This window comes from Epinephelus fuscoguttatus, linkage group LG23, assembly GCF_011397635.1.
Source record: "Epinephelus fuscoguttatus linkage group LG23, E.fuscoguttatus.final_Chr_v1".
In the NCBI taxonomy this organism is placed as follows: domain Eukaryota; kingdom Metazoa; phylum Chordata; class Actinopteri; order Perciformes; family Serranidae; genus Epinephelus; species Epinephelus fuscoguttatus.
The window spans coordinates 17,444,642-17,471,122 of record NC_064774.1 but is presented as its reverse complement, the minus strand read 5'-3'; the positions used below and the strand labels follow the sequence as shown (position 1 = coordinate 17,471,122).

The window sequence follows — 26,481 nt, the reverse complement described above, 5'->3', positions numbered from 1 at the left end:
AGTCATTTATTTTCAAAAAAATATTATAATTATTTTATTATCATTAGGCTAATAATAATAATGATTAGAACAATAATAATAATAATTTATTTTTAAAAAATATTTTATTATTATAATCATTTTTATCATAGTTAATAATAATAATAATAATAATAATAATAATAATAATAATAATAATAATAATAATGTCTTAGACTTTTTGTTATTTTCTGTACCACCCCTCTGAGCTCTTCCTCAGACTGCCCACAGTGTTTTCCTTCAGTGTTGCGCCTCTCCACGGTGCTTTACGGCAGTGGTACTGATGCGGGATGAGTCAGGCTATATGATGCTGCTGCTACTGCTGCCATTTCATCAGCAGCGAAACCCCACAAACACACAGCGAACACACAAGTGATACGGCGGGATTCCCCCCTCTGACAGCGAGCATCCTGCCCTCACGAACATCCACGCGTGTCGGTGTGTGAACACACAACACGCGCTTGGTGTCCGTGGTTTATTCGTGGCTCCGGGTGAAAGCGCAACATCCGTTTTTTCTCTTCTTCTTCTGTTGCACCTGCTCTGGATTTTTCTTTCAGCTCTCGATCGGGCCTGACATCAACAAGGAAATCAGCCCACAGCAGGGCCTGCCGTGCACCAGCGTCTCTTCGCAAGGCTTCAAGGCAAACATCGAGGCTTTGTCGGGGGTTCAGCTGCTCTGCTGCGTCCTGAGGATCGATCGAGCCAGACTGGTCGGTGCCATGGAGCCCACATCAGCCTGGTCCTGAGCGGCACAGAGAGACACCATCCTGGCCTAGAGTCCACTCCTGCTCCAAGTAGGCTGCTTTCATTTCACCATGTAATGCTGTTATTCATCACGTCATAAAGCTTTAAAGTGGTTTCTGTAAGGAGCATGAGGCCTGTTTGTAGTCAGTGTGTGTGTGTGCTGGTCTAATAATAGCATGCAGTGAAGACAATCTGTGCCACAAGTATGTCTGTATCTATGTGTACCAGACTCTAAGACATGCACATCAGCACACACTCATAGTGTCATTACACACTACTACAGGAGATAATAAAGCCACACTTGACATGTTGGATATGTGATATCCTCCGTGTCGTTTTGGACCTCCAAATTGCTCCAACGCATCCGGTGTGAGAGCCCACAAGGCTGCTATTCACCGGGGATTCAGCCACTAATGTTTGCATACCGACCGAGCTACGCAACCCGGCTCCACAGAGACACGGAGGGGGTGATGGGAGGCTGCGTGTGTGTGGCTCCCTGCCAGCCTGATGGCCTGGTCAGTGGGTAGTACAATATAGGGAATTTAAAGCCCAAGGATCATCCTCCTAACCTGGGTGTTGTGTTGAGATGACATCCCATTGTTTAGGATCATACAGCCCTCACAGTCGTGTAATAATCGTCACAATTTCTTTTAATACTTTATTACTTTTTGTCTGATCTAATAGGAAAGCAGTGGTTTGGTTACAAATTAAAGTCCTGATTTCAAAATGTTACCTCAGTAAAAGCACAAGTATTATCACCAAATTTAAGGCTATGTAAAGTATCAAAAGTTAAGTACTCATCATGCAGACTGGCTCTTTTCACACTTATCTTACAATATTATAGTATTCAGTTTTTATCACTAATGAATAAATGCAAAAGAGTATTTTAATTTTAGATACATAGTGTACTAATGGGTAGCTAGTAGGGGAGAGCAGGGCACAACGTAACACATTTTAGTTTTGGCTGAATGTTAATAAAACGGTTTGAGATTAATTATTTTTGTTTTATTCTAACAACGTGCACATCTCTTCTACAACTCGCAGCATTCACAGACAAAGCACTCGTCTTTATCTGGACACATTTTCCCCACAAATACAATACGCTAATGTTTTTAGCACAAGCCTATGGCATTTTACATTGTGTAAATTAGCCTAGCAGCTAGCGGACTTTTCCTCTTCTCGTATGAAGCTAGGGAGAACAGCAACATTTAACATTTTACAACTCACAAGGTTTACTGACAAAACAACTGTCTTATACTAAACACATATAACATGCTAACATTATTAGCACAATGGCATTTTACATTGCATAAATTAACCTAGCAGCTAGCAGACTTTTCCTCTGCTCATATGAAGCCAGGATAAATCACACACAAGACTTAAAATGCTATTTTTGTGGAGGCTTTATTGTCTTCACAATTTATTGTTTCTTATCTGTGAAATTAAAGTAAATAAAAACTTTGTTTCCACTTCAGCTTACAACAATAGACAGGAGGTCCGTATCTCCACAATGTGTAGTTACATTTCTGGGGAGGTGCATGTCAGGCTACAGCGTAGGGTATGGCGTTGATTCGGCGCAGAAGTATGAATTCCGCCTTACAGCACCATGGGTGGGGTCAACTGTAACAGGCAGAAGGCTTAGTGGCAACACTTGCTGGAAAGTCTGTTTAACACAATTACTTCAATGGTTGGACCCATAGATGGATATAGATTGGGTAACCTAAATCCACATGTCAAAATATGAGTATTGAATGTATGAATATTGACAAGACTGCGAAACTGTGTCAATAAGATACCTGACAAATTAAAAATACAAAGTTTATCTAATTAAATTAAGGACAAAACCCCATTAAACCCCATCTCTGTCATCATGTCGTGCATGTGTAAAGTAGTCACTAGAAATCAGTAACAAAATTACAAGTTTATTCTACATAAACAATTAAAACTATTCAGTTGAATTAACAGTTTCTTATATTCTTTGATGTTTTTGTCACATACAGATATGACTCCTGGGTAATACACTGTAAGAACTTAAACTTCCTTAGAAATAAAAAAAAGTGTGGCAAGAGTGTGCACTGATTTTGTTAATTTAAATCAGAAAACATTCTCACTCTGACCTCGTCACATAGCAACGTTCGGTCATGGACTTTCCACGTCCACATACGATGTGAAAGGCACCCTGGGTGTGTTTGTTGTTGATGTTCTGGGACGCCAAAAGTTCTGCCTGTTCCATGCATTGTCTTCTTTCAAACACACTTCTGTTTGCACAGGAAATTTAACGTTTTCATGCAGTCTCTTTCAAAATAAACACACTACGTCAGTACAACAGTGCAAATTGACATTTTTTTCCCTCCAACAACAAACACAGATGGTTTGGTTTAGGAAAAAATAACAGGGTTTGGCTTTAGAATCTTACGGGTGAAAGTCCGTGTCTTTTGGACCAATACACCACCCCTCCCACCTGCCCTATTTGGTTTCTCAGGTTTCAAAGGGTTAATGAAAGATTTAATTTGTATAACAAGTTCATTCTTTGCTACAAAGTAGAAACTTATTCTGTGGAAAACTCAGTAGTGGAAGAAGTATTCAGAGAATTTATTTAAGTAAAAGTACAAAAGTATGTTGAGCAACATCAACTTAAAGTACAAAAAAATACTTATTATGCAGAATGACTCCAAATTAGATTGCTATATTATGATAAACTGTACAGTTAATTATTACTGTAACGCAAAACAGGAGCATATGAATAAGATTTGTCTTTGGTGTATTAAAGTTAAATTTCACATTTTGTTTGACTCCTTGCAGATGCTTATGATAATTTTCAAGTTTTTCGAGTTTTAAGAATAAATTCAACTGTTATATATAAAGTAATATTCACATTTTTACTTGTTATTATATATATTATGTCTTAAATAAAAGTATAAAAGTATTATGAGCAAAATATAGGCCTACTTAAAGTGTCAAAAGTGAACTTCTATTATGCAGAATGACCCCATTCAGACAGTTTGTGATTGTCATATTAGAGGCTTTAACATGTGTTTGTATGTAACAAAGGCCAATCATAAGCTTTGTAAATAAAGTTTTAATCGTAAAGTACAGTATTTCCTCCAGAAATGTAGTGAAAACATTATAGCATGAAATAGAAATAACTAAGTAAATTACAAGCACCTCAAAACTGTACCCAGGTATGATCCTGAGGTAAAACAAACAAACAAACAAACAAAAGTCATGTGAAAAATGCTCCTATAGTCCCTATATCTGAACAGTACATCAGGGCATGCTGTCTAATTATTTGGAAAGTCACACATTTGAATGCTAAAGCCTTGTATGAAAAAGGGCATTAGGCTACCGTCAATAATCCAAAAAGCAGGCTTAATAAAACATCAATTGACGCCATCGAGAAAAGCATAAGAGGATTTTCTCTCATATCTCGTGGTTTTAATTGAATCACGCACTGAACACAATGAAGCACAGTTATGTGTGTGATGTCGGCAACAGCCAATTACAAAGTTATATTTCAGTCACAGAGTTAGGGGAGCAGTAGTCCAGGAATTTAGACTTTTCAGTGTTTGTTTTTAATAGTAGCAGTGTAATCCCTAATGTTATAGAACGATGGAATTTTAAAATGGTAGACTTTTGGAAAGATTAAGACAAATGTAGGACTGGAGGTGCAGTAGAAGTCATGTGAATGTGTGTCAGTATTATTGCCTGGTGACGCCATTGGAGATGAAGAATGATAGAATACAAGATTACAGGGCAGGTGGAGAATACACTTGGTGTATTACAGAAGATACACTTCCATAAATAACTATACATCAGCATGACATTGCATACACTGCTACTCAAAACTACCAAAATTCTGTATATTTATTTGTATTTTATAAGATTTGAGGAACATTACCTTAAGGTGTTTCCCCAAAGGAGTTCTCAAAGATCCCCTCCAGACTTGTTTTAAAGGTCCAGTGTGTAGCACTGAGTGGGATCTGGAGGTGAGGTTGCAGAGCTTAAACTTCTCCTGGGTGCCACAAATGTAGGAAAACTATGGTGGCTGATGCGGAAATGTGAATGGCCCTATCCTAGAGCCAGTGTTTGATTTGCTCGTTCTAGGCTACTGTAGAAACATGGCGGACTCCGTGGAAGATGGCCCGCTCTGGAATTGTAGATGTAAACAACCCAGTCTAACTCCGAAGTCGCAGAAATCCAGTGCTTGGTCAGTGACTTCCGGCATCAGACAACTACGAAAAAGAGGCATCCTTTTACGTCAGTGTGATACGGGGCTGGTTGCCGTTATTGTTTAATGGTGCCCGGCGGCGTCAGGAGGAAATGTGGCAGGACAAAAACGGAAGTTAAGGTAGTGGAAGTCTGAGTGGGGTGGGCAGGAGGGTTGGTGGATGAATCCAACAACCATAGACTTTCACCCAGGAGGTTCCCTTCCTGTTAAGATGGTAAAGACAAACCTTGTTCTTTTTTTCCTAAACCAACCACGTACGTGTGTTGGTAAATATAACCACGTGTGTTTGTTGTTGAAGGAAAAAAATACAAAAGTCAATTTGCGGTGTTGCACTGATGTAGTGCGTATATTTTTGAAAGAGACTGTATGCAAAGTGTGAGGCCCCAAGAGGGTTCCTGGTTCAAACCCTGGGGTTTGGGAGCCCTTCTGTGTGGAATTTGCGTGGGTTTTCTCTTATGCACCCAGGGTACCTTGCACGTCATATCTGGATGTAGAAAGTCCATGAACAAACGTCGATATGTGACGCGGTCGGAGTGAGAATGTGTTGATAAACAACTCATTTTAAGGTAATAAAAACGCAACGATTGTTATTTTCAGGTGTTTATAAACCCATGAAAACATAGTTATGAATATTATCTGTGCCAATAGATGCCCTTAAATCCTACACACTGAACCTTTCAGACATATAACAAGTGTTTATTTCTTCAAAGAAATTCAGCTTCTCTTAATAAATCTTAATCCTCCATTAAAACAGGGATTAAGCATCTGGAAATGGGAATGCTGGGATTAATAAACTATTGTAGGATTCCACAGAAGATTAGTACTCACATTAAAGCCGTAAGTGCCTATAGAAATATTATAACTCCATATAAAGATTGATATCGCAGAGACTCGCACTTAAGACTGTACTCGCAAAGTATTTTGGGTTATGAAAACATCTCTGGGATACTCTCAGAGATTAATGTTCCCCAGTTGGCTTTATGATATAACTGCTAATGAAAGTTTTAATGTTTGTTGTTATATTTCTAATGAATCATATTAACTTTTTCAGGGACTAACAAAACAGGGTGAATTCGTAGAAGATTGAAATTGATGACAATAAAGTGACATTGCATTCTGGGAACGTTCTAGTAGATTGAATCAAAATCTTGTATGATTTTAAAGCCATGTTTTTGTCCAGCTTTAATGCACGCCCTGTCGATCCTGTATCTTTAGGACATTATTTGCAACCATACAAAAACCTTTTATGGAGCATATTCTGGTTGTATTGTAGCCTCTTGCAAACACTGTGACCAGCTAAAATGTTTCCATATAAAGGAGAGAGGGTCGCACTTTAAGTGTCTTGAGTGCAACCCTCTATTCTTTATATAGATACATACATCTATCTACGCTTTAGTTGGTAAAAGCACTGTGGAAACTCAATGAATAGTGACACTAAAATGTTCCCAAGATGTTTCTAAGAAGACATCAAATAAAGACCATATTACAGGAACATTAACTACGTGTTCACTGTATTATTATAGGAGTGTTACAGTATATAAAAGCAGTCTAACATCAGTATAAACTATTGAGTGCCACACACGGTATAAATCCCTATTAAACGATGCTACCAGACCAGGGTTCCAATTGAGACAGGCTTTTACTAAAAGGGACTAGGCTTTTACTTGAAGTTTTATAGTAATCGTGACAATTTTTGTTACCATAATAGTGATATGAAATATCCTATTGAGATCCGAACTTTTGTTTAGTATGCATTTTTAATTTCTCCTAGCTATTTGGGATCAGTAGGACCTGATTAGTAGGAAAACTAAACATTGTCAATGACATTTAAGTCCCAGTGTCCTCAAACAACACATTCTCACTCTGACCTCGTCACATATCGACGTTTGGTCATGGACTTTCCGCATCCAGTTACGATGTGCAAGGTACCCTGGGTATGTCGGTTGGCGATGTTCTGGGACATCATGTCAAGTTCTGCCTGTTACATGTATTGTCTTCTGTCAAGATACACTTATGTTTTCACAGGAAATTTATGGTTTACATACAGTCTCTTTCAAAATAAATGGACTACGTCAGTACCACAGCTGAATTGACTGTTTTTTCAACACATATATGAAGTTTAGGCGACAAAAACACGTGGCTGGGTTTCGGAAACAAAAACACGTGGTTGGGTTTAGGAAACAAAAACACGTGGTTGGGTTTAGGCAACAAAAATACGTGGTTGGGTTTAGGCAACAAAAACACATGGTTATGTTTAGGCAACAAAAACACATGGTTGGGTTTAGGCAACAAAAACACATGGTTATGTTTAGGCAACAAAAACACATGGTTGGGTTTAGGCAACAAAAACACATGGTTATGTTTAGGCAACAAAAACACGTGGTTGGGTTTAGGAAAAAAGAACAGGGTTTGGCTTTAGAATCTTAGGGGACGTGAACTCTGCTCTCTCGGGTCCACCACCATTCCAACCTGCCCTTCTTGGACTTTTGCTGCCTTAACTTTCTTTTCCTTGCCCTGCCGCATTTCCCCCTTACGCCGGCGGGTGCTCTTAAACTATAATGGCAACCGGCTGCGTATCATGCTGACATTAAAGGATCCACCACAGCTCACTGCCCAAGTGCTGGATTTCAACGACTTCGAAGTGAGAACAGTAAAATAAACAAGTCTCAACCATAACATGTGATCAGGTTTTGGACCTTGTCCTCTTTTGTCCCGGGGTTGGCCTCAGACCGACTTTGGCAGAGATGGCTGCCGTCTTGTTTGTACATGGATTAGTGCAATGTGCTCTTACTGCCACTAGATTGCACAAAAAAGTGTCCATGAATGAGGACATCAGGTCTAAGTAGAATGAAGTATAAGGTCAAGAAAACACAAAATGTCATGTCCTGATATTCAGACAGTTTCATCTCAGCACCACAAGTAAGAGTACTCATGATAAACAGCCTATTTCAAAATAATGTATATGACTGGATTATATTTAGTATTATAATATGCATTACATCACTTTAATGCAGCAGATGGTAGAGATGGAGATGATTTTTGTTATTTTTTTTATATACTTATTAGTTGGGTATCTTAGTCTACAATAACACATCATAATTTATTAGTTGATGAATATTAGTACATTAATATATGTAGCTATTAAAGTACAATAATTCATTCTGAAATGTAGTTAGGTACAAGAATAAAATAGCATAAAATGGAAGAACTCAGGTAATGTAAAAATGCCTTTAAAACTGTACTTGACTGAATAAATGTAGGCTGCCTTGTTAAAAAATATGGAGGCATAATCTTCTGTTTCCTTCTCTCTTCCTTTCTTTACGCACGCGCTCCCGCACGCACCGTGACAGCCCGACAGACAGATAGACAGACAGACGCACCGCTGAGAGCGACAGACAGGCACACAGCCAAGTCATGGAGGCGATATGGCTCTATCAGTTCCGGCTGATCGTCATCGGGGACTCCACGGTGGGCAAGTCGTGTCTGATCCGGCGGTTCACGGAGGGCCGCTTCGCCCAGGTGTCGGACCCGACCGTCGGCGTGGACTTCTTCTCCCGGTTGGTGGAGATCGAGCCCGGCAAACGGATCAAGCTGCAGATCTGGGACACCGCGGGACAGGAGCGCTTCAGGTGAGAGCAGCTGGGTGTGTGTGTGTGTGTGTGCGTGTGTGTGGGAGACAGTCACAGTGCTGCGTGGCTATGGTGAGCTTTACATACTGTAATATATGAGTTTTACTTCATTAAATTAATATAATATGTGACCAATGTCTGAGCCTAAAGATTAAACATGATAATTTATGGTAGTTACTTGCCATGAGATGAAGTGAAACAAGTCTGCTCTCCAGATAAAAGTAGTGACACACTGTGAAAAAATTAAAATTAAAAAAATGCTCCACTCCAAGTGAAATCCTACAGATTCATTATCAGCAAATTTTACTTTAATTTTCGAAAGTAAAAGTTCTTATTATGCAGAATGGCCACATTTAGTATTGGATTATTAAAATAATGATATAGAAATAATTAATAGCTTGTTTAGTTTGAGCTAATGTAAACTTACATACTGTTGGGTACTTCAACCCAAAGAAATGCATCATATTTTCTGAGATGGTCAATAAAAATACCTGAAAAATAAATGTAACAAAGTAACAGGTACAATATGTTCCTTATTGTTTATACTTATAATATTGCGATAATTATTAGCTTATTGAGTTTGAGCCAAAGTCAGCTATTTTACATATCATGCTCCAAAGAAATGTATCATATTTAACTGGATGGTCAATAAAAATAGCTGAAAAATAAATGTAGTTAAATACAAAGTACAATATTTTGCTTATTATTTTGTAATTATAATATTGGGGTAATTATAAAATGGCTGAGTTTAAGCCAGTGTAAACTATTTTGCATATGGCTGTGTAGTTTAATTAAAGAAATTGATCAAATTTAATAAAATGGTCAACAAAAATAGCTAAAAAATAAATGTAGTTATATACAAAGTACAGTATTTTCCTTATTATTTATGATTGTAATATTCCCATAATTATTAGCTTGTTAAGTTTGAGCCCATGTAAACTTTTTTTACATATTGTTGGGAACTTTAATCCAAAGAAATGTGTCATATTTAATGAGATGTTTAAAAAAAAAGCTGAGTAGTACGTCAAAGTACCCCAAAATTGTACTTAAGTAAATGTACTTAATTGCTTTCTTCAGCTGGACTGATCATTGTGTCATATTTCAGTATAAACATATAGTGACAACATGAGAATAGATAAAGACAACTAATTATTTTTATCATGCATGGGAGTTTTTGCAACCCTTTAAAATCACAGACTGATGTAAAATTATAGAGCTTCACCATCTGCTGTCTTCTCTCGCTAACAAAATCAGTGGGTGTTGATGCGTTACATGTTACTGCAACAGCAGCTTATTCTGAGTTAACACACAAAGAAGAACTGGATAGTCAGCGTGAGCAGCTGACTGACGAGAAAAAGAGAAACTCAGACTAATTCAGCAGAAAGTTCAAGGAAAAGACGTCAGAGTGTTCGGACTACACTGGTGATCTCTGGGAAATGCAGTGCAGAATCGCGGCCACTTAGCGCTGCACATGTTCCCGACAAGGAACTCGTGGTTTACCACTTTAAATGTTGATTCATTTGGAAAGTGAAAGAGTCGTGCAGGGTGCAAATTTCTCTGTATCTGTGGATATTTGGAAAAGAGTTGCTTTCACAGAACTGAGAGAGGGATGGACTTCCTGTAGAGGAAAGACTCACAGCTGACCTCTGACCTCTTTGTTGAGGTAAACAAATTGATTTTTCTCATATAGATCAAAAAATACTTAAAAAAAAATCACACTATTACAAGTTAAGAAAACGAGTATAATGACTGTGTGTTGTTAATTTTAAAAGTGGACGATTAGTACTTAATGTGAGGAAATACTTACAGTTTAACAAGGTAGCCTGAAGGTCTCGAAACCCGAATTACTACCTGTGACTTATTTGTTTGCCTGCACAAAAAGGCAGAGCAGTTATTCAAATAAGGTTTGAGGTGATACAGGTAGAGAAAACGACTAGAAGGGTTGTTTCGAATAAGCAAACACAGGAAAGAACTCTCAATAATGGGAATTCACAAGGGCAAATTTGAATGGCACAGATGATTCTGCCTCTAAAACAAACCTGCTCTGGGGTAAAAGGTGGTTTCGTTTCAGGCTGTTGAGTTACCTTAAGATATGAGGTCATAATGACGAGACAGTCAGCTTTGAAGCTATTGAAGACACCAGGGGCCGCAATCCCCTGTTGAACATTTGGGAGGACCGTTTTCAATCTACACCCCCTGTGCTACAACACTCCAGGGGGTATCTGGGAAGAAATGTTTAGAAACGTAACAGCTAAACTGACCGATTAGAGATTAGAGATTAGATTAGGGGTTTCAGAGTTTTGATAACTGAGTGCTGCGTATGATTGTGGGGCTGCATTTGCATTTTGAGCATTGAGTAAAATTTGAATAATGGCGGGGGGTGGAGGAGTCCCCAATCCTGAACACATGCTATCCTTCCACATGCTACTGAGGCTGCTGTTTGTTAAATGAATAATTGTTAAATTGCCAATATGTCTTGTTTCTTCAGGCTTCAATCATCCAACCCACCAAACAAGTCAACAGCAAAAAAAAGCCATTTGGCACTGGCAGAGAAGATTTGGCAAATTTTTCATGGGCGCAACCCACATACTCAGCTCTGCTGCTCATCCCACAAATGCATGTTCCTTACAAATGTGACATAGTTTAAAAGGGAAATAAACAGGCTTTCCAATAGTATAAGATTTATTGCCAAGAAGCATTGTTACAACAAAGAAATAATCTACCAACACAAATTTGCTTACCTTTTGTGCTTAGTTTATATTGTAATTGCGTAGAACAGGGGTCGGGAACCTTCACTATCAAGCGAGCCATTTTTGAACAAAATTAATTTAAATGAAATCTGTGTAGACCCACAAAACATATGTAAGCCTTACAGACCCTTTTACTATTAGTAAACAGTCTGATGTTTTTTGGTGGACGGGGCTTAGCTGGAGGCTAAACAATTCTTCGCAGACATTAGCTAGTGCTAGCTAGCAAGTTCTGTTGGCTTGTTTTCGACAATGGAGGAAGGTGATGCAAGTGGTAAGTTTAAAAATACTCATTCCAAGTGCCAGAAGGTAATTTGGCACAAACTGGATCGTTCGTAAATTTGGTGTCGGTGGTCGCTGTTGGAATGTACTGCTTGGTTATCCAGAGCACCACACTCTGTCTGGAGAGACGTAGCAGCAGAGCACTGAGCGGAGTGAACGTGTGATTAACTTAACTTTTTGTTAATTCATGTAGAAGCATTGCCACTTCCTGTATCTGCCCTTTCAAATTAAATTCCCAGATGGACCACTCATACAGGTTTTGATTTATTTTGGCAAGGTGCAGCTCCTAATAGAGTTTCACTTTTTTTTCTGCGACTAAGTGACCAGTCTTGCCGATTAATGACCTTTATGGTCGACTAACGTTTGGTCAAATATTACGGCGCAGCTCTAGTGTTTACTGTCCACCATTTTATGTAAGTGTGAACTTTATGCACTATATGGTGCCCTCAACAATTAAATGAAAAAGTAGTTTTCATGCCTTGTACAAAAAAAGCAATTAGTGTATTATCTTTCAAAGATAGCTAGGTATGTTATCGTGTTGTTGTTTTTTTAATATTAAAATGGGAATACTTTTGTATCATTGACTTAAAAAACATGGCGCAACAATTTTTTATCTAACTGCAATGTGTGACTCACAAATTTAAAAATGTTGTGAATAAAGGTATAGCACGGTAAAAAGGGTAATGACATGGTAACAGCAGATTAGCCTATAGTTAGCTGATTATAATCATGTGATTACTGAGTGATGTTCTGCCCCGTTATTACCTTAAATAAATCTGTTGTTGCCCCCATTCTTACTCTTACACACAAACAAACACCTCCTAGAATATTATTAGATTATTTAGCTCTGTAACTGCAGTGGTGTTACCTAAGTATAGCCATGGTGTTCCCAAGATATTAGCCTGATATTACCTTGTTTTCTGAGCTGCACTGCAAGATGCAGCCATACGATGTATCAGACGAATTGCAAAACAATATGATTTTACTGAATGTAGCCATCAATGTTTACAAGCGTTAAGTTAGCAGCCGGCAGTTGTCCCCTTTTGCATTTTAATGTTTGAAATGCAAATATTCCCCCATCAGTGTCTAGAGGGCTATAATATAATATAATACAGCCAGAATGATGTATGTCTCATTGCCTAAATTGCATCTTCACACATGCTTGCACACACACACACACACACACCCCCACACACATACTCATCATTCTGACAGAAGGGGACTGGTCTCACCTGTCAGCATGATTAGTGTCTCCATGGCAACCGCGACAAGTCGCCCCCCCCGTCTGAGACCGAAGGACAAATTAGAAAAAAAACATTCAGCCAGAATACAAACATCAGTCAGACATTTTGAAGAGAAGTTTCATGTTTCTAACTGGTAATGATTGGACAAAACTAAACTTGGACAAAACCTTTTTGAAAAAACAGCACATATCTGATTTTTTTTCATCAGCATATTCCATTCGTTCCAAAACCAATAACTAATCGATCTTGCTATTGAGCTTGATATATTCCTCTGTGCTACAAAGCATCATTGTCTTCAAAACAAGTATTCAAAACACGACAATGAGCCACGTTTTCTCACTGGCTGACATGTTGCTGCTGTAAATACTAATTATCGCTTGAATTGCGTGTCAATCCACCATTGAAAATAGTCCCCAAGAAATGCACTGTTCACTCTTGTTTGAATAGCATTTGATAAAAACCACAGTGCCCAGCTGTTTCAGGAATTTCATTAGCCTTTTTAAAATCATTATAACTATATATCTGCGACTTATTTTTAAAGATTTTTGAACCTCACACAGGCTCGGCAAGCCAGAAAGTGTAGACCAGGGGATCTTTTTCTGAGAGCTGTGGACAATAACAGAAATACAGAATAAAGCCAACCTATTTCCTGTTATTTGCCTGGGTCCAGACCTTTGAATTAACCCACTCCACTGAGCTGACTGATATGTCTGGCATCGTGACATGAAACAGCTTTTCCTCATTTAAAAATAAACTATCCAATGACTGCAGCAGGTGGGACGGAAGCCTGATTTATAGTGGGGTGCTGAACACTTTGTGTGAGTGTTGCTTTGATGTCGCACACCTTAAGGATTTCATGTCGCGAACAGCTTTGTATTTTGTCAGGCAGTGTGATTGGTAATTTTACTAATGCCCCCATAAAGACAGTAGTTTTCAATCCACACTGACTTCAACCAGCATGCAGCGTCTCTGTCCTCCTGGGAAGCTAAGAGGACAGAGGCCGGCCAAACTGTCTTCACCAGGCTGACTGACAGCAGACATTTACTGAACGGCACGGGAGGAAATCAACACTGATTGTACTTCCTGATTCACTAACAATTTAAGTGATGGGAATCACAGACAGACTGGGAGCAGATCAGTCAATGTAGATATGGATAGTTAATTAAACACACATAAACAATGGGATATTTGTGTGATTTTAAAAAGCTACGTGTGCAGATTATGCTTCACTAAACTTACAGAGATAGACTCGGACTGTAAAAAAAACATGGGATCTTTGGATACCATCTAGACAACTTAAAACCTTTAGCTGAAGCATGAATTGAAAACGTTGCACTTACCAAAAGTGTTGAGTACCTTACCATAAATCAGACTCAACAGCGTTGTCAAGCTGTTGTTAAGCAGTGCATCGGATCCATTGAGGAGTTATAGCAACAATGGCGAGCGCTATGGGCAAGATAGATGCTGCCATTAGCATGTTTCCATCAGCCTGTTTAGACGCGCATCTAGAAGTATCGCATTGGAAAATTATGTTGGAAACGCCAAAATTCGAATTAAAATCCCCTGATTTGCACAAACTAAAATACGCTCGCTTTAGCCGGGTTTTGGTTGATTCGAAAAGATGTTGATTCGTAAAACGGGATGGAAACAGTTATGTTCGAATTAAGTCTGACGTAGCGCACCTCTCTCCATGGTGATATCCACACTCCGGGTCGGGAAGGCAGTAATGCATTTACAAGCTGGTTGCCAACCGCCAGAAAACGTAGAAAAAGAAGAATGCGAAACTTGTTTTGTTTCCGGTTCTGCGGAAAACTCACGTGAGTTCGTAGTTTTCACCAAAGTCTGTACATTTAATGGAAGCACACAGGATTCATATTTCTTTTAATGCGCATTTCCCAGTGATTCGAATCACTTTTGGATGGAAACATAGCTATTGAGGCTGTTCTAAATCGACAGGTCTTCTCAATATCACCCAGCATTGTAGGTTGTTTAAGGGGCCACACACATGCCGTGTTTTTTGCACTCTCAAATTCATTGTTTTCAATGTAGATGTGCGGCAGCCTCACTCAAACACCAGGGTGACTCCATTGCAGCGCGCACTTGTTCCTGAGTGCCTATTTTTCAGGGCATGACGCGTTCCAAGGAACAACCAATTGCAGCTGACAGATCCCTTCTTCTGTAAATATTCAGTCTGATAAATACAGAAAAGTTGATCATGTTAGTGCAGGGCTACCCAGAACTTTACATCTGTCCCATGGACAATAGGCCTACACACTTATAAACAGCTCCTGGAAGAAGATCAGCTCTGCACTCAGGATTTCAGGTACATAGGCTATGATATGATGCTTATTAAGGTTGCTTAGCAACCTCAGACACAATCTGCTGCCACGCCCTGGAAGGCTGGCTCAAAATAGGCACAAGAATAGTGCCCAGTTCCCAACCTTGCGTTTTCCAGGTGGTTAAAGACGTGGGATGTATACAGCCCCTTTTTTAACTTCACTCTACCCTTAAACCCCCAGCAAAACAGGTGTGTTGCCATGGCTACGCATCAGTGTGGACTTAAAATTATGTAAGATCAGGCGAATATGTTGGTCGCTATTGACCGGTTAGGAAAAACCGAATCCCCTTCCCCCACGGAAATCAGTTAGAGTGGACACAATATGAGAGTGAAGATGGGAACAGAGTGCAATGAGTTGATAAATCTGGTATCAGGCAGGCTTATAATGGAAAACACAAGGATTTTAACCTTAATTTGCTGTAAGTCGCCTGTCCTGTGTCCCTATATCTTGAATGTGGTATTAATTGAGTGGCAGGTTTAAAGCTCTCAGACAATATCATTTCACAAGTCCACTAAAGTTACCATTCTGACTCATGCACTGCAGCCATTTATATTTAAGATCCACTGACATATCTACTTATTTTGGGATTTTGCGACACAGTAGTTGATTTTTTTTGTCTTTCTCCTGCGCCTACGAATCCACCTCAGATCTCATCTTAGTCACTGTTGTTTTATCTGTGTGGTCCTTTCTTACATAAATATATAAATATACTATATCTGTATGTGTGTGGCGAAGCAAATGAATCACTAGCTGGCTCTGAATTTCTGCCTCCTACTCCTCCTCTCTTACTGTATCTTCTCTGTCGACTAATCCTCCCCTCTTCCTCTTTCATGACACGTCTCTCTTTCCGTCTCTACCTCGAGTCTGTAATTTTCCCTCCTCGTTATATTTATGTTGACGTTGACTCTGTGAGGACACTCTGGGTAGATAGACGCATCATAAGGGGGGGTTGGTGTGTGTTTGTGTGCATGCAGGGTGTCACATCTTGTCAAAATCTAGCAGCAGTTCTCCTCCCAGACGAGGCTGCAGTGTTCGTTTTGGAAAATCAGACGCCACAGTCCTGGTTTAAACTTTTAAAGGTTGATATTGATATGGTTGTATCATAGTTAGCGCAGTTATTTATGGTATTGCCTGTTGATTTACCTTGTTCCTGCCTTAAATCCATTTATTTTCACTATTTAAATCATCAAAACAAATAAAACTGGTCACAATATTTAGCAAAATGATCCACATCATATCATTTAAAGTGTAATCCTTCACACTCAGCTGTCTACAACATCTTTTCCTCATCTAATTTTGTTTCCAACTTCTCGGCTCCTCCACCCGACACCTCCATCACTTCTGCTTCTTTTCTTTCTTTCACACCTCCCGTCATCGGTTTCTCACTCTGATTAACTTCCCCCTGGATCTATCATGTCTTATTATCCCTTTCAGTGAACGCGGCTCTCTGTCCTGAACAGAGGTGAACGTTTTTGCCTTTCCATAACCAAAAATTAAAGAGTTAAGCTAAGAAAACAACACTAATAATAAAATATGCAATGTGTGGTATATCCTGGATGCTATATGCTCAGAGCGTATAGCATGAGGAGGTCTGTCCTGAAGTTTAAGGCCCAGACACTCTAAACCTATATCAAAGAACTAGTGGCAACGAAGGCCGACTGTTGTGTTGCTTCACGTCGCTTGTGTGGCAGCCAAAAAGTTACACTTGAATACACCGTGAAGACTACAACCAACAGCCAACTAGCATGTACGTTCTGCACCTGCGTCAGAGGAAATATCTTTTTATACCAACAGGCAGCAGCAGTCTGTATTCGTCATTAAAAAATGGAAACCAGATGACCGACAACCGATTGTTAGCCAGTTAGCACATTAACAACACAACCATATTTGAAAGAACACAGGATATTTACCTTGTGCTAGTGAACAATTACGAACCGTTTCTGCCGAAGAGCTCAATGGCTTAAAAAAAACTTACCTCATGTAACAAGTTTGTTTTAATCTCACGCCCTCTTGACTTTAGCTTTTTGTTTACTTTCCTCACTTCTGTTTCTCTTCTTGTGCACTGAGCTGGTTTGCCAATCAGAGCGATTTCATTCAGCAAAGAGTTCCGATGTTTCCGACACTGATTCAACAAGCTGAAGTGGCCAAAACAAAGGGCTGAGAGGCGCCAACAGTGTGGGACAAGCTACCATTACCATGGCAGCAGATGCCAAGCCCCCAGGAAGAGCACTGGACTTTAAAGCCAATTTTACATAGTGGGCAAAAGTGGAAATTAGTTTCAAGATTCAAGAGGCTTTATTGTCAATTCTACAGTTATGTAACAGACAAACAGAGAATTGAAACAACATTTCACTCTGAATTGACCCACGGTGCAGACAGTGCAAAAGGACAGGAATAAATAAGGAAGTCAAAGAGAATAGAAGAGGTAATACAAAAATAAAAATAAATAAACGCAAGTAGTGCAAAGATGTAAATGCAATCAATTCAAACGGTGCAAAGCAGCTTGCATACCAGACAAGAGCAGTAAATGGTAAAAACATTATGGTATGGTAAATGGTTTTACCTATATCATCAAGGATGCTAGTAGCTTTAACTTCAGTATTTTTAGCATGACATAAAGCAACCATCAAGACCCTCTTTTAAAAAATGTATGTTTTAAAACTGGTCAGCTAGAAACTTTAAAAAGTCTGATGGAAACAACATTTTTAACTATCTCACGGAGCAAAAATTAGCTTGATTCACAAGCTAGCTAGCTACAGCTAATAAAATCTGCCAGCAACAGTTGTAATACCAGCCTGTGAAACTGAAGGCTGCTGTTTAAAAAATGAGAAGCCTGATTTTGTCTACCTGTGTCTGAAATCAAGGACTTCTTGTTTTAATTACAGAGAATCTTGAGAGGTACATTTTTAACACTGTAAACTGCATAGGCCAATGTGCCGTGTGAGAATGGAAAGCTTATTGCATCTGACCTTCATGTCAATTTTTGCAACCTCTGCAGGTCCATCACCAGGGCTTACTACCGTAACTCAGTGGGTGGGCTCCTCCTGTTCGACATCACCAACCGCCGCTCCTTCCAGAACGTCCATGATTGGCTGGAGGAGGCTCGCAGCCACGTCCAGCCCCACAGCATCGTCTTCCTATTGGTGGGGCACAAGTGTGACCTGGAGTCAAAGCGCCAGGTGTGTAAAGTATAATAGTGAACACAACAGTGAACAAGGCTTTGTTGGGTTGAAATGTGTTGCTGGGGATAGTGGCTGTTTTGAATGTTATGTAATATGCAACTTAATTAGAGTCTGCAGTGTTAAAAATAACTTTGTGTTCAAATTTAGATCAGCACACATTTGGATCAGAGGCAAGTCGTCGCTGTTTGTTCAATTGTCTTGAGGCAGCTTGCAGACAGGAGGCAAAAATGTCAGTACTGAAATGTAGACTTTACAAGATGACACTGCAAAAGACTGCACACCAGTGTGTGTCTACACTCATAAGATACAATGTTGTAGGAGCAGGATTATAATCAAATGAACCAGAAAATTATGTAAGATTTCCCGTCTCAGCCGCTTTGATCTTGATCTTTTTGATGTCATCCATTAATGCTGAACTAGAAAGCTCATTTACTCGCCACTTATCACATCTCATAACATGTCATTACACATTTTAGAGTTGTGAGTGCTACTCAGAGCAGATGATTTGGAATTTTTGTTCATTCTCATTAAGTTGCCAATTGATTTTAAAGACTCCTATACTAGCTAGCCACGGATGGGCCTACCAGGCACAGGCCCCAGGGCCCGTATTGTCAGTGCCCCCTGGCCTTCAACTGCAAAATGTCACTCAAAGAGACACGTACAGACCAGAAAGAGACTCAAAATGACCACAAAGAGACACAAGATAACTACAAAGAGATACAAAGAAACTATGAAGAGACTCAACATTACCATAAAGATACACAAACAGACTACAACAAAACACAAAGCAACCACAAAGAGACTTAACATGACTTAAGACATAGAGGAACTACAAACACAAAGAGACCCAATAAACTATATAGAGACACAGGCGGTCTACAAAGTAATGTATAGCAACCACTAATGGACTTGATATGATTTAAAAAAAAAAATGCCAGCAACTACGAAGACACTCAATGTGACTTCAAAGAGATGCAAATAAACTACAAAGAGACACAAATCAATTACATGGAGAGGCAAGGCAACTACAAAGAGACTCAAAATGACAACAAAGACACAAGACGACTACAAAGAGATGCAAAACAGCTGCAAAGAGACACAAAGAAACTCACAATTATTATGACACAAAATGACTACAAAGAATCCCAAAGCAACTGTGAAGAGACGCAAAACAACTTTGAAGACACTCAATTGACTGTAAAGAAACACAAATGGACTACAACAAAATGCAAAGCAACCACAAAGAGACTCAACATGACTTCAGAGAGATGCAAAGTAACTTCAGAGAGACTCAAAATGGCTACTAAGAGACATAATACAGCAACAAAAAGATGCAAAATGACTACAAAGAGACACAAAACCACAGAGATGTGCATCGACTACAAAGAGATGGAAAACAGCAACAAAAAGACGCTAAACAACCTGAAGTCTGTGTGTCTTGCTCCTTTGCTGGAGAAGCGATGGAGCCTTCCGCAAGTCTGTGCCCAGAGGCCCATTGTCTCATGATCCCTCTAAGTGTCTAGCAACTTTGAAAGCAGTGTGATCACACAAACATACAGTGCATTACTGAATTCAGTGTTTGAAGGACCAAAATACATTTTCTGTGCTTCTTGCACTTTGGAATAAAAAAAGGCCAATATTTTATATAAAGGTATCCTCTCTACTACAGGATCCTACCTCAAAGGACACTGCTTGGGCAAATAGCCTCTGGCATGATTTGTTTTACAGTAGGTCGACTCTTTTACCTGCTAACTCCATTTTATCCCCAAGGTCAACTTTAAGGGACCATATCATACATCTCCTAGCTGCTGGAAAGAGTTGTCATCCACAAAACCTCAGTGGGTTAAGTACTGGATACAAAGATGAGGGATAATACAATAAAAAGGCACCTGCACACAGGAATCAGAAAACTCTTTTTGTGTGATGTTCCAGCCCAAAACTGGTCTTCGTCGGAGGAAAATCCAAGCAACCACATGTGACTCCATCTCTGAGATCTGGTTAAATATACCAACAACAGGTTTTTCAAGGACTTATTTAGTCTTGTCTTCAGTTCTAGTCTAATCTCCAAAACGTGAGCTGTAGACTTAACAAGACTGAACAACTGGTTTTTGTTTGTTAGTTGGCTACGTCACTAGCAGGAAGAGCTAAAATCAGATGTTGAAGATTCTTTTGAAACAGGGATGCAGGGATGGCGTTTAACGGTATTTCTAGGCCAACAGGGAAGTTAGCATTGCCCTGATTCCTTTGACGAAAAGCCTGTGGGGTTTCTCCATAGTATTTTGGATTATTGCAGAAAATAAGCTCTGTGGGAAACAGATTTTTATGATACTTACACTTTTTGTTCAGCAAGATAACCTTCATAAATGAACACCAGAGGTAAGAAGCTAATATAAGGCTATAAACGAACTATACCACGATCGCATGACTTCAACCTTGCCACCACAATGAAGCTATAAAGCTGTGCTCAGAGTGATGAGGCTCTATAGTCTCATTTAGCCCCTTGTCAGCAACTGCGTTTTTTAAAGATACATAAAAGCTTCAGAATTCACGAGTGGGGTATTAACTGACATATTATACGTTATAAAACAAAACTTTAAAGTGTCTGAAGCTTGTGTTATCACAGACCGTATTTCAGGCATCTAAAACCCATTGACTTTGAGACGAGGGAACTGGGAGTGCTATACTGCTAACTCATTTCCAGGTATAAGGACTCATTACTTAAAGGAAGACTTTCACCTCATTTCATTTTGATCTTCCAGGTGACCCGCCAGGAGGCAGAGAAGCTGGCGGGGGCGTACGGGATGCGCTACGTTGAGACGTCGGCCCGTGACGCCATCAACGTGGAGCACGCCTTCACCGAGCTGACCAGAGACATCTTTGCCCTGGTGCGGTCCGGCGATATCACGATCCAGGAGGGCTGGGAAGGTGTGAAGAGCGGGTTTGTCCCCAATGTGGTGCACTCCTCGGAGGAAGTGACCAAGAGTGACCGCCGCTGTCTGTGTTGATCTGGGAACACTTTCGGGACTGAAGGTGAAAAGGGGAGGGATCCAGGAAGGATTCAGAGAGTGGAGTGACTGACGGACTGAGGTGTCAGCCGTGTGACTGAGACTGTTGGTAGCCCTCCTTTGTTCTTTGTTCAGACTGGATACAGAGGGAAATGTTTGAGGACGATCCACGAAGGCAGAAGGCGGAGAAGAACACCTTGAATGTGGGTGGAGAGCCAAAGGGTTGTGCCCATTTCTGTTTAATTTTTCGGAGAGGAAGGATCGCACATGCTCATTCAATTGCGAGGGCTCCCATGATTCGGTTCCTTGGTTTTGTGTTTTTTTGGAAAATCCCTCCCTGAAAGTCTTAGAAAGGCCTTAGAAAGAGGATCCATTTTGGTTCTCCGCCAAAATATGACACTCTGGACTAATCTTTCTTTCTCCCATCATCTCTTCCTTCACCTTGCCTCCCACTACTTCTAACCTTCTCCTCTCCTCCAATATGCAATTACATGATCACATATGAAATGATCACTTTTATGTTGATATCCAACATCCTCCAAGCACATATCATTTGAAAAAAGTTTAGTTGGCACCCTTAGATTTAATGTCCCTCGTTAACAAGAGTCGTGTTTCTTTTGTGCTGACATTTTTCTCCACATTCCACCACCAGGTCAATGGAGGAGTTCTGGAGGTCCTAAATTTATCAAGGAAAGACAGATTTCCTTCCTGGAGCAGAGATTTTGTTGCCAGACACCACATTATATCATTATTTATTTCCCTTTGAAGCAATTTAGGCCTCCAGTGAGCTCAATGACATTGACTACATGGTTATATCCACTATCATTCTGCTAAATACCGCACTATAATAAAACATCGTCATCCATCCAGTTCCTAACGGACTCCTTAAGCAGGAAGAGACAACGTGTACAGCTGAACTGAACGAGGTGGACTTGGACTAGCGTAACAACTCCTAACTATCTGCCTTTAACTGGGGACTTGTTAAGGTGGACTAATAGGAGTGTTGGAGCTAGAAAGCACCTTAACAGCCAAGTCCACCTCAACAATGGAGCCTCATTTTGGACTTCCGAAGGGTGCAGATTAACATAGTGGAGATAATTTATTTCTTGAAAGCAACAGAGAGGGACCAGACCACAGACTCCACAAAAGAACCACATTATCCACAATGCACGGACAATATAATCATGCAAAGAAAGTCAAACTGGCAGATATTAACTCAACCCAACACAGATATGGAGAAACGACAAGGTGAAATTTGCTCTGAGCAAGTGGTTTATATGCCTTTTTTTATGTGTGTGCGCAAGTGTAATATCTCCTCAATCCTTAATTTTCTTTTAATACACTCCAATGCTACAGGTTGATGTGTTCAGCGAAGTTACTCTGGAATTTTCTGCAGTTCAAAGATCCAAATTACACTAAGAAACTACATGTGTTTTGGATGGATCGGGTAGCTATGTGATACCGTAAGAAGCCAACTGTAAATGAAACCTTGCAGGGCAACACATTCTCACTCCGACTTTGTCACAAATTGACGTTTGGTCATGGACTTTCCACATCGAGATAGGACGTGCAAGGTACCCTGGGTGTGTTGGTTGTTGACGTTCTGGGATGCCGTGTCAAGTTCCGCCTGTTTACATGCATTGTCTTCTTTAAAATACACTTCCGTTTCCCAGGAAATTTACCGTTTACATACAGTCTCTTTTTAAAATAAACGCACTACGTCAGTCAACAATGCAAATTGACGTTTTTTTTCCTCTAACAACTAACTCACATGGTTGGGTTTAGGGAAAAAAACAGGGTTTGGCTTGGCTTTGGTTTGTTGGACCCATCCACCACCACTCCTGCCTGCCCTACTTGGACTTTCGCTGCCTTAACTTTCGTTCTTGCTCCGCTGAGTTTCCCCCAGAAGCTGCTGAACGCCGTTAAACTATAACAGCAACCGGCCGCGTATCATGCTGTTGTTAAAGGACGGCTTTTTTGTCAGTGTCTGTTGCTGCCCAAGCGCCGGATTTCAGATATCGACGACTTCGGAGTGAGACTGAGTTATGCAGGGTGGTTTTAGATGGTGTAAATGCAAGTAAATTGGAAAGACATACACTCAGTTGCTAATTTATTAGGTACATGTAGGTTAAAACAATTCAGTCTAAGGCCCTGATCACACAGAGTGAGTTTAGTTTTAGTGATTTTTTGTAATGGTTTTCAATGAGAGTGAAATGTTTTGCTCGCTGCATTTGCATTGCTGAGCTCCCTGAGCCTCGTGTTGAAAAAACTTTAGCTCAGAGTGGGAAAAGTGCCCAATGTCATTGTCATTTTTTTCATTGTCCAAGAGGGGGAGGACCTTCTGTGATGGCAATGACGAGTGGTAGCATACATGGTTTGTGTTAATGCTCGCTTTCATCATCACCCTTGACAAGCTGCAAAATATATCTGAACAAGTTGTCACCTCAGTTACTTTTTACCAACTGTAATTAGGCCTCACGATTGATAGCAGATTGTCAAACTGTCCCTGACTCATCCTGAAATAAGCCTTGAACTGACCATCATCCAGGCAAAGCTCCTAGACCAGCTGGTGGTACTCCTTGTGATTTCTCCTCTTTCTGAGGGTCTCATATACACACGGTCCATTTCCCTTAAATTAGAGAGTATAGAGCTATGAGTTTGATTCACAGCAAAAAAGCAGTTAAATCTAAAAAATAACAATAGACGCAGCAACCTACAAAAAGCGCTCTGTCTGATCGGGGCCTCATGCAACAGTCCTGCAATAAAATCCTTCCTCCATAAAGGTTATAATGTTCTGTTTTACAAACAAGACTCATAAAATGGCACGGGTAATTAGTAAGTATATTCAAACTTTATCACATTGGATACATAATTACTGTTATAGTAATGAGTCAGAGGTTCACAGCAGGTGGCAAAACACCTGTTGGGACATCACTGTTTGGGCTGTTGCAGAAATGCTTAAAGGCCCAGACCCACCAAACTGACATCAAAGGACTAGGCACTTGAACACACCACAAAGATTCCGGTTGACAGCCAACCAACATGTACGTTCTGTGCCTGTGTGAGAGGAAACAACTTTCCACAACAGCAGGCGGTGGTAGTCTGTATTCGTCATTCAAAAAGGGAAATCAGAAGACTGGCAGGAGAGATTTAAGATGCTAGTTAGCCAGTTAGCACATTAACAATATGATCTAGTGTTGAAAAAAATAATGGATATTTACTGTGTGCTAGCCAACAATAACACAAACAGATATGAACCGTTTATGCTAAAGAGCTCAATGGCTAAAAAAAATCTTACCTAATATAACAAGTTGTTTTTTTTTTTAATCTCTTGCCCTCATGACTTTAGTCGTTTGTTTACTTTCCTCACTTTCGATTCTCTACTACTGCACTGAACTGACCTGCCAATCAGAGTGATTTCCTTCACTGACAAGCTCCGACTGATTTAATATGCTGAATTAGCCAAAAACCAGGCAGTGAGGGCCGACTGGTGGCACCCAAAAACTAGGACGAAAGACGCACACTGATGGCCAGACACTGACTGACAGTTGTCCATCTGCTTGGTGTGTGAGGACCCTAAAGATTTAACTTGCTGTGTTACTGTTACATTCATGTTTTCACTCAAGATCTCATGTCAGTTATTGATGTTTTTTTTGAAGCCAAGAAAAAACAGAGGGAGTAAAATTCTTTATAAAGGTGTAAAACAACATCAAAAACCATGTGTGTTGGCAGGCGATTTGTCTTCTTGACTGAAAACACCAGTAATCTACCAGTAGATTCTCATTCAAACTAAATATTCTTACACGATTAGCGCTGGACCAAATATATTCATCTGTTTCTTGTTTTTGTCAGCCACATCTACCTATATATTTGGCTGAATTTGCTGTAATATAATAAATTATTGGCAATTAAACACTGACGAGGAACAGAAAGAGACTTTTAGCATTGTTAGCAAGTAAATGTACCGGTGTAAATCTGGATTTCCATGTACCTTTTTATTTTCAGAATCATTATTTAAGCTATCTTGCATTTTCTTTTTAAAATTTCATATGATTTTATTTGTCATCTCTTTTTGACCCTTAATCTGATACACAATCCTTAATGAATGCCTTGGTTTATTCTTGCTATGATTTCTGCTAATTAATTAATGCCTTTCCCACGCAGTTCATAATTTCAGTGAGGAAACTGCAAGTGCTTCATTTTCTCACACTGTATGCCTTCTTTTTATGTCTCCAAAGACTTCTGCTTGTTATCCTATTTTAACATGAATGTATCAGTAGGGGAAAGGGTGAGATTTTTTACATTGTCATAAGAAATGTGTGTCAAAGCAACACATCCTGTTCCTTACAAAAGCTTTGACATAGGTAGTCCAATCTCTCAGCTTTACGTTGTTATTCCTTACCGAAATGAGTGAAGGCTAACAGACAGAATAAAAAAGTCAATCTTCGAAAATCCTTCCAGAAAGAAAAAAAGTCTCCCCGATGCCCTTGTGCTTTTGAAATCTAACATTGAAGGTTATGTTTTATCCTTCAGTCTGTTTTCCTTTCTCTGCTTGCTGTATCATCACCAGTGCTTTCTACTGAAACACCTTTAAGCGTTCCCAACTGAACGTCATGTTGAGAAGTGTTAAGGTCAGTGTGGGTGGGTGTGCGGCTCCTCCTTATGGGCTGCCAAGACTCTTTCACCAGATGTCAGCCGGCTGGTCGATCTGCTCTGCTGTACAGCACCCAGTTGGATGTCTCTAAGCTCTGTTGTATCTTGCTTCCACTCTGAAATATTGTCTTAGTCATTTGGGGAAATATGCTCACTGGCTTTCTTGCTGAGAGTTCGATAAGCATACTTCCCAAAATGTTGAACGATTCATTTAAGTAGCTACAATAAAATACAAAGTCTCTAAAATCTCATATTTGGAATTTTCTTTTCCACCCCCTCTGAACAAATATTTTGGTCCCCATTTGATTTTTTGTGTACTGTCAGTAACTATTTTGCCTTCTAATGATGTTTGTGTTCCCATTTTATACCTTAAACATTCCCTTTGATTCCTGTTTCCATGAACTGTTCTA

General features: G+C 39.8%; 1 protein-coding gene across 1 annotated transcript; it reads left to right on the top strand.

The window, feature by feature from the left end:
* Positions 1-288: 288 nt before the first annotated feature.
* rab39bb (RAB39B, member RAS oncogene family b) lies at positions 289-26,481 on the top strand. The gene is made up of 4 exons (XM_049569340.1): positions 289-812; positions 8,341-8,619; positions 18,230-18,410; positions 21,173-26,481. Exons 2-4 carry the CDS (start codon positions 8,405-8,407, stop codon positions 21,416-21,418), a joined length of 642 nt encoding a protein of 213 aa, XP_049425297.1. The 5' UTR covers positions 289-812; positions 8,341-8,404; the 3' UTR covers positions 21,419-26,481.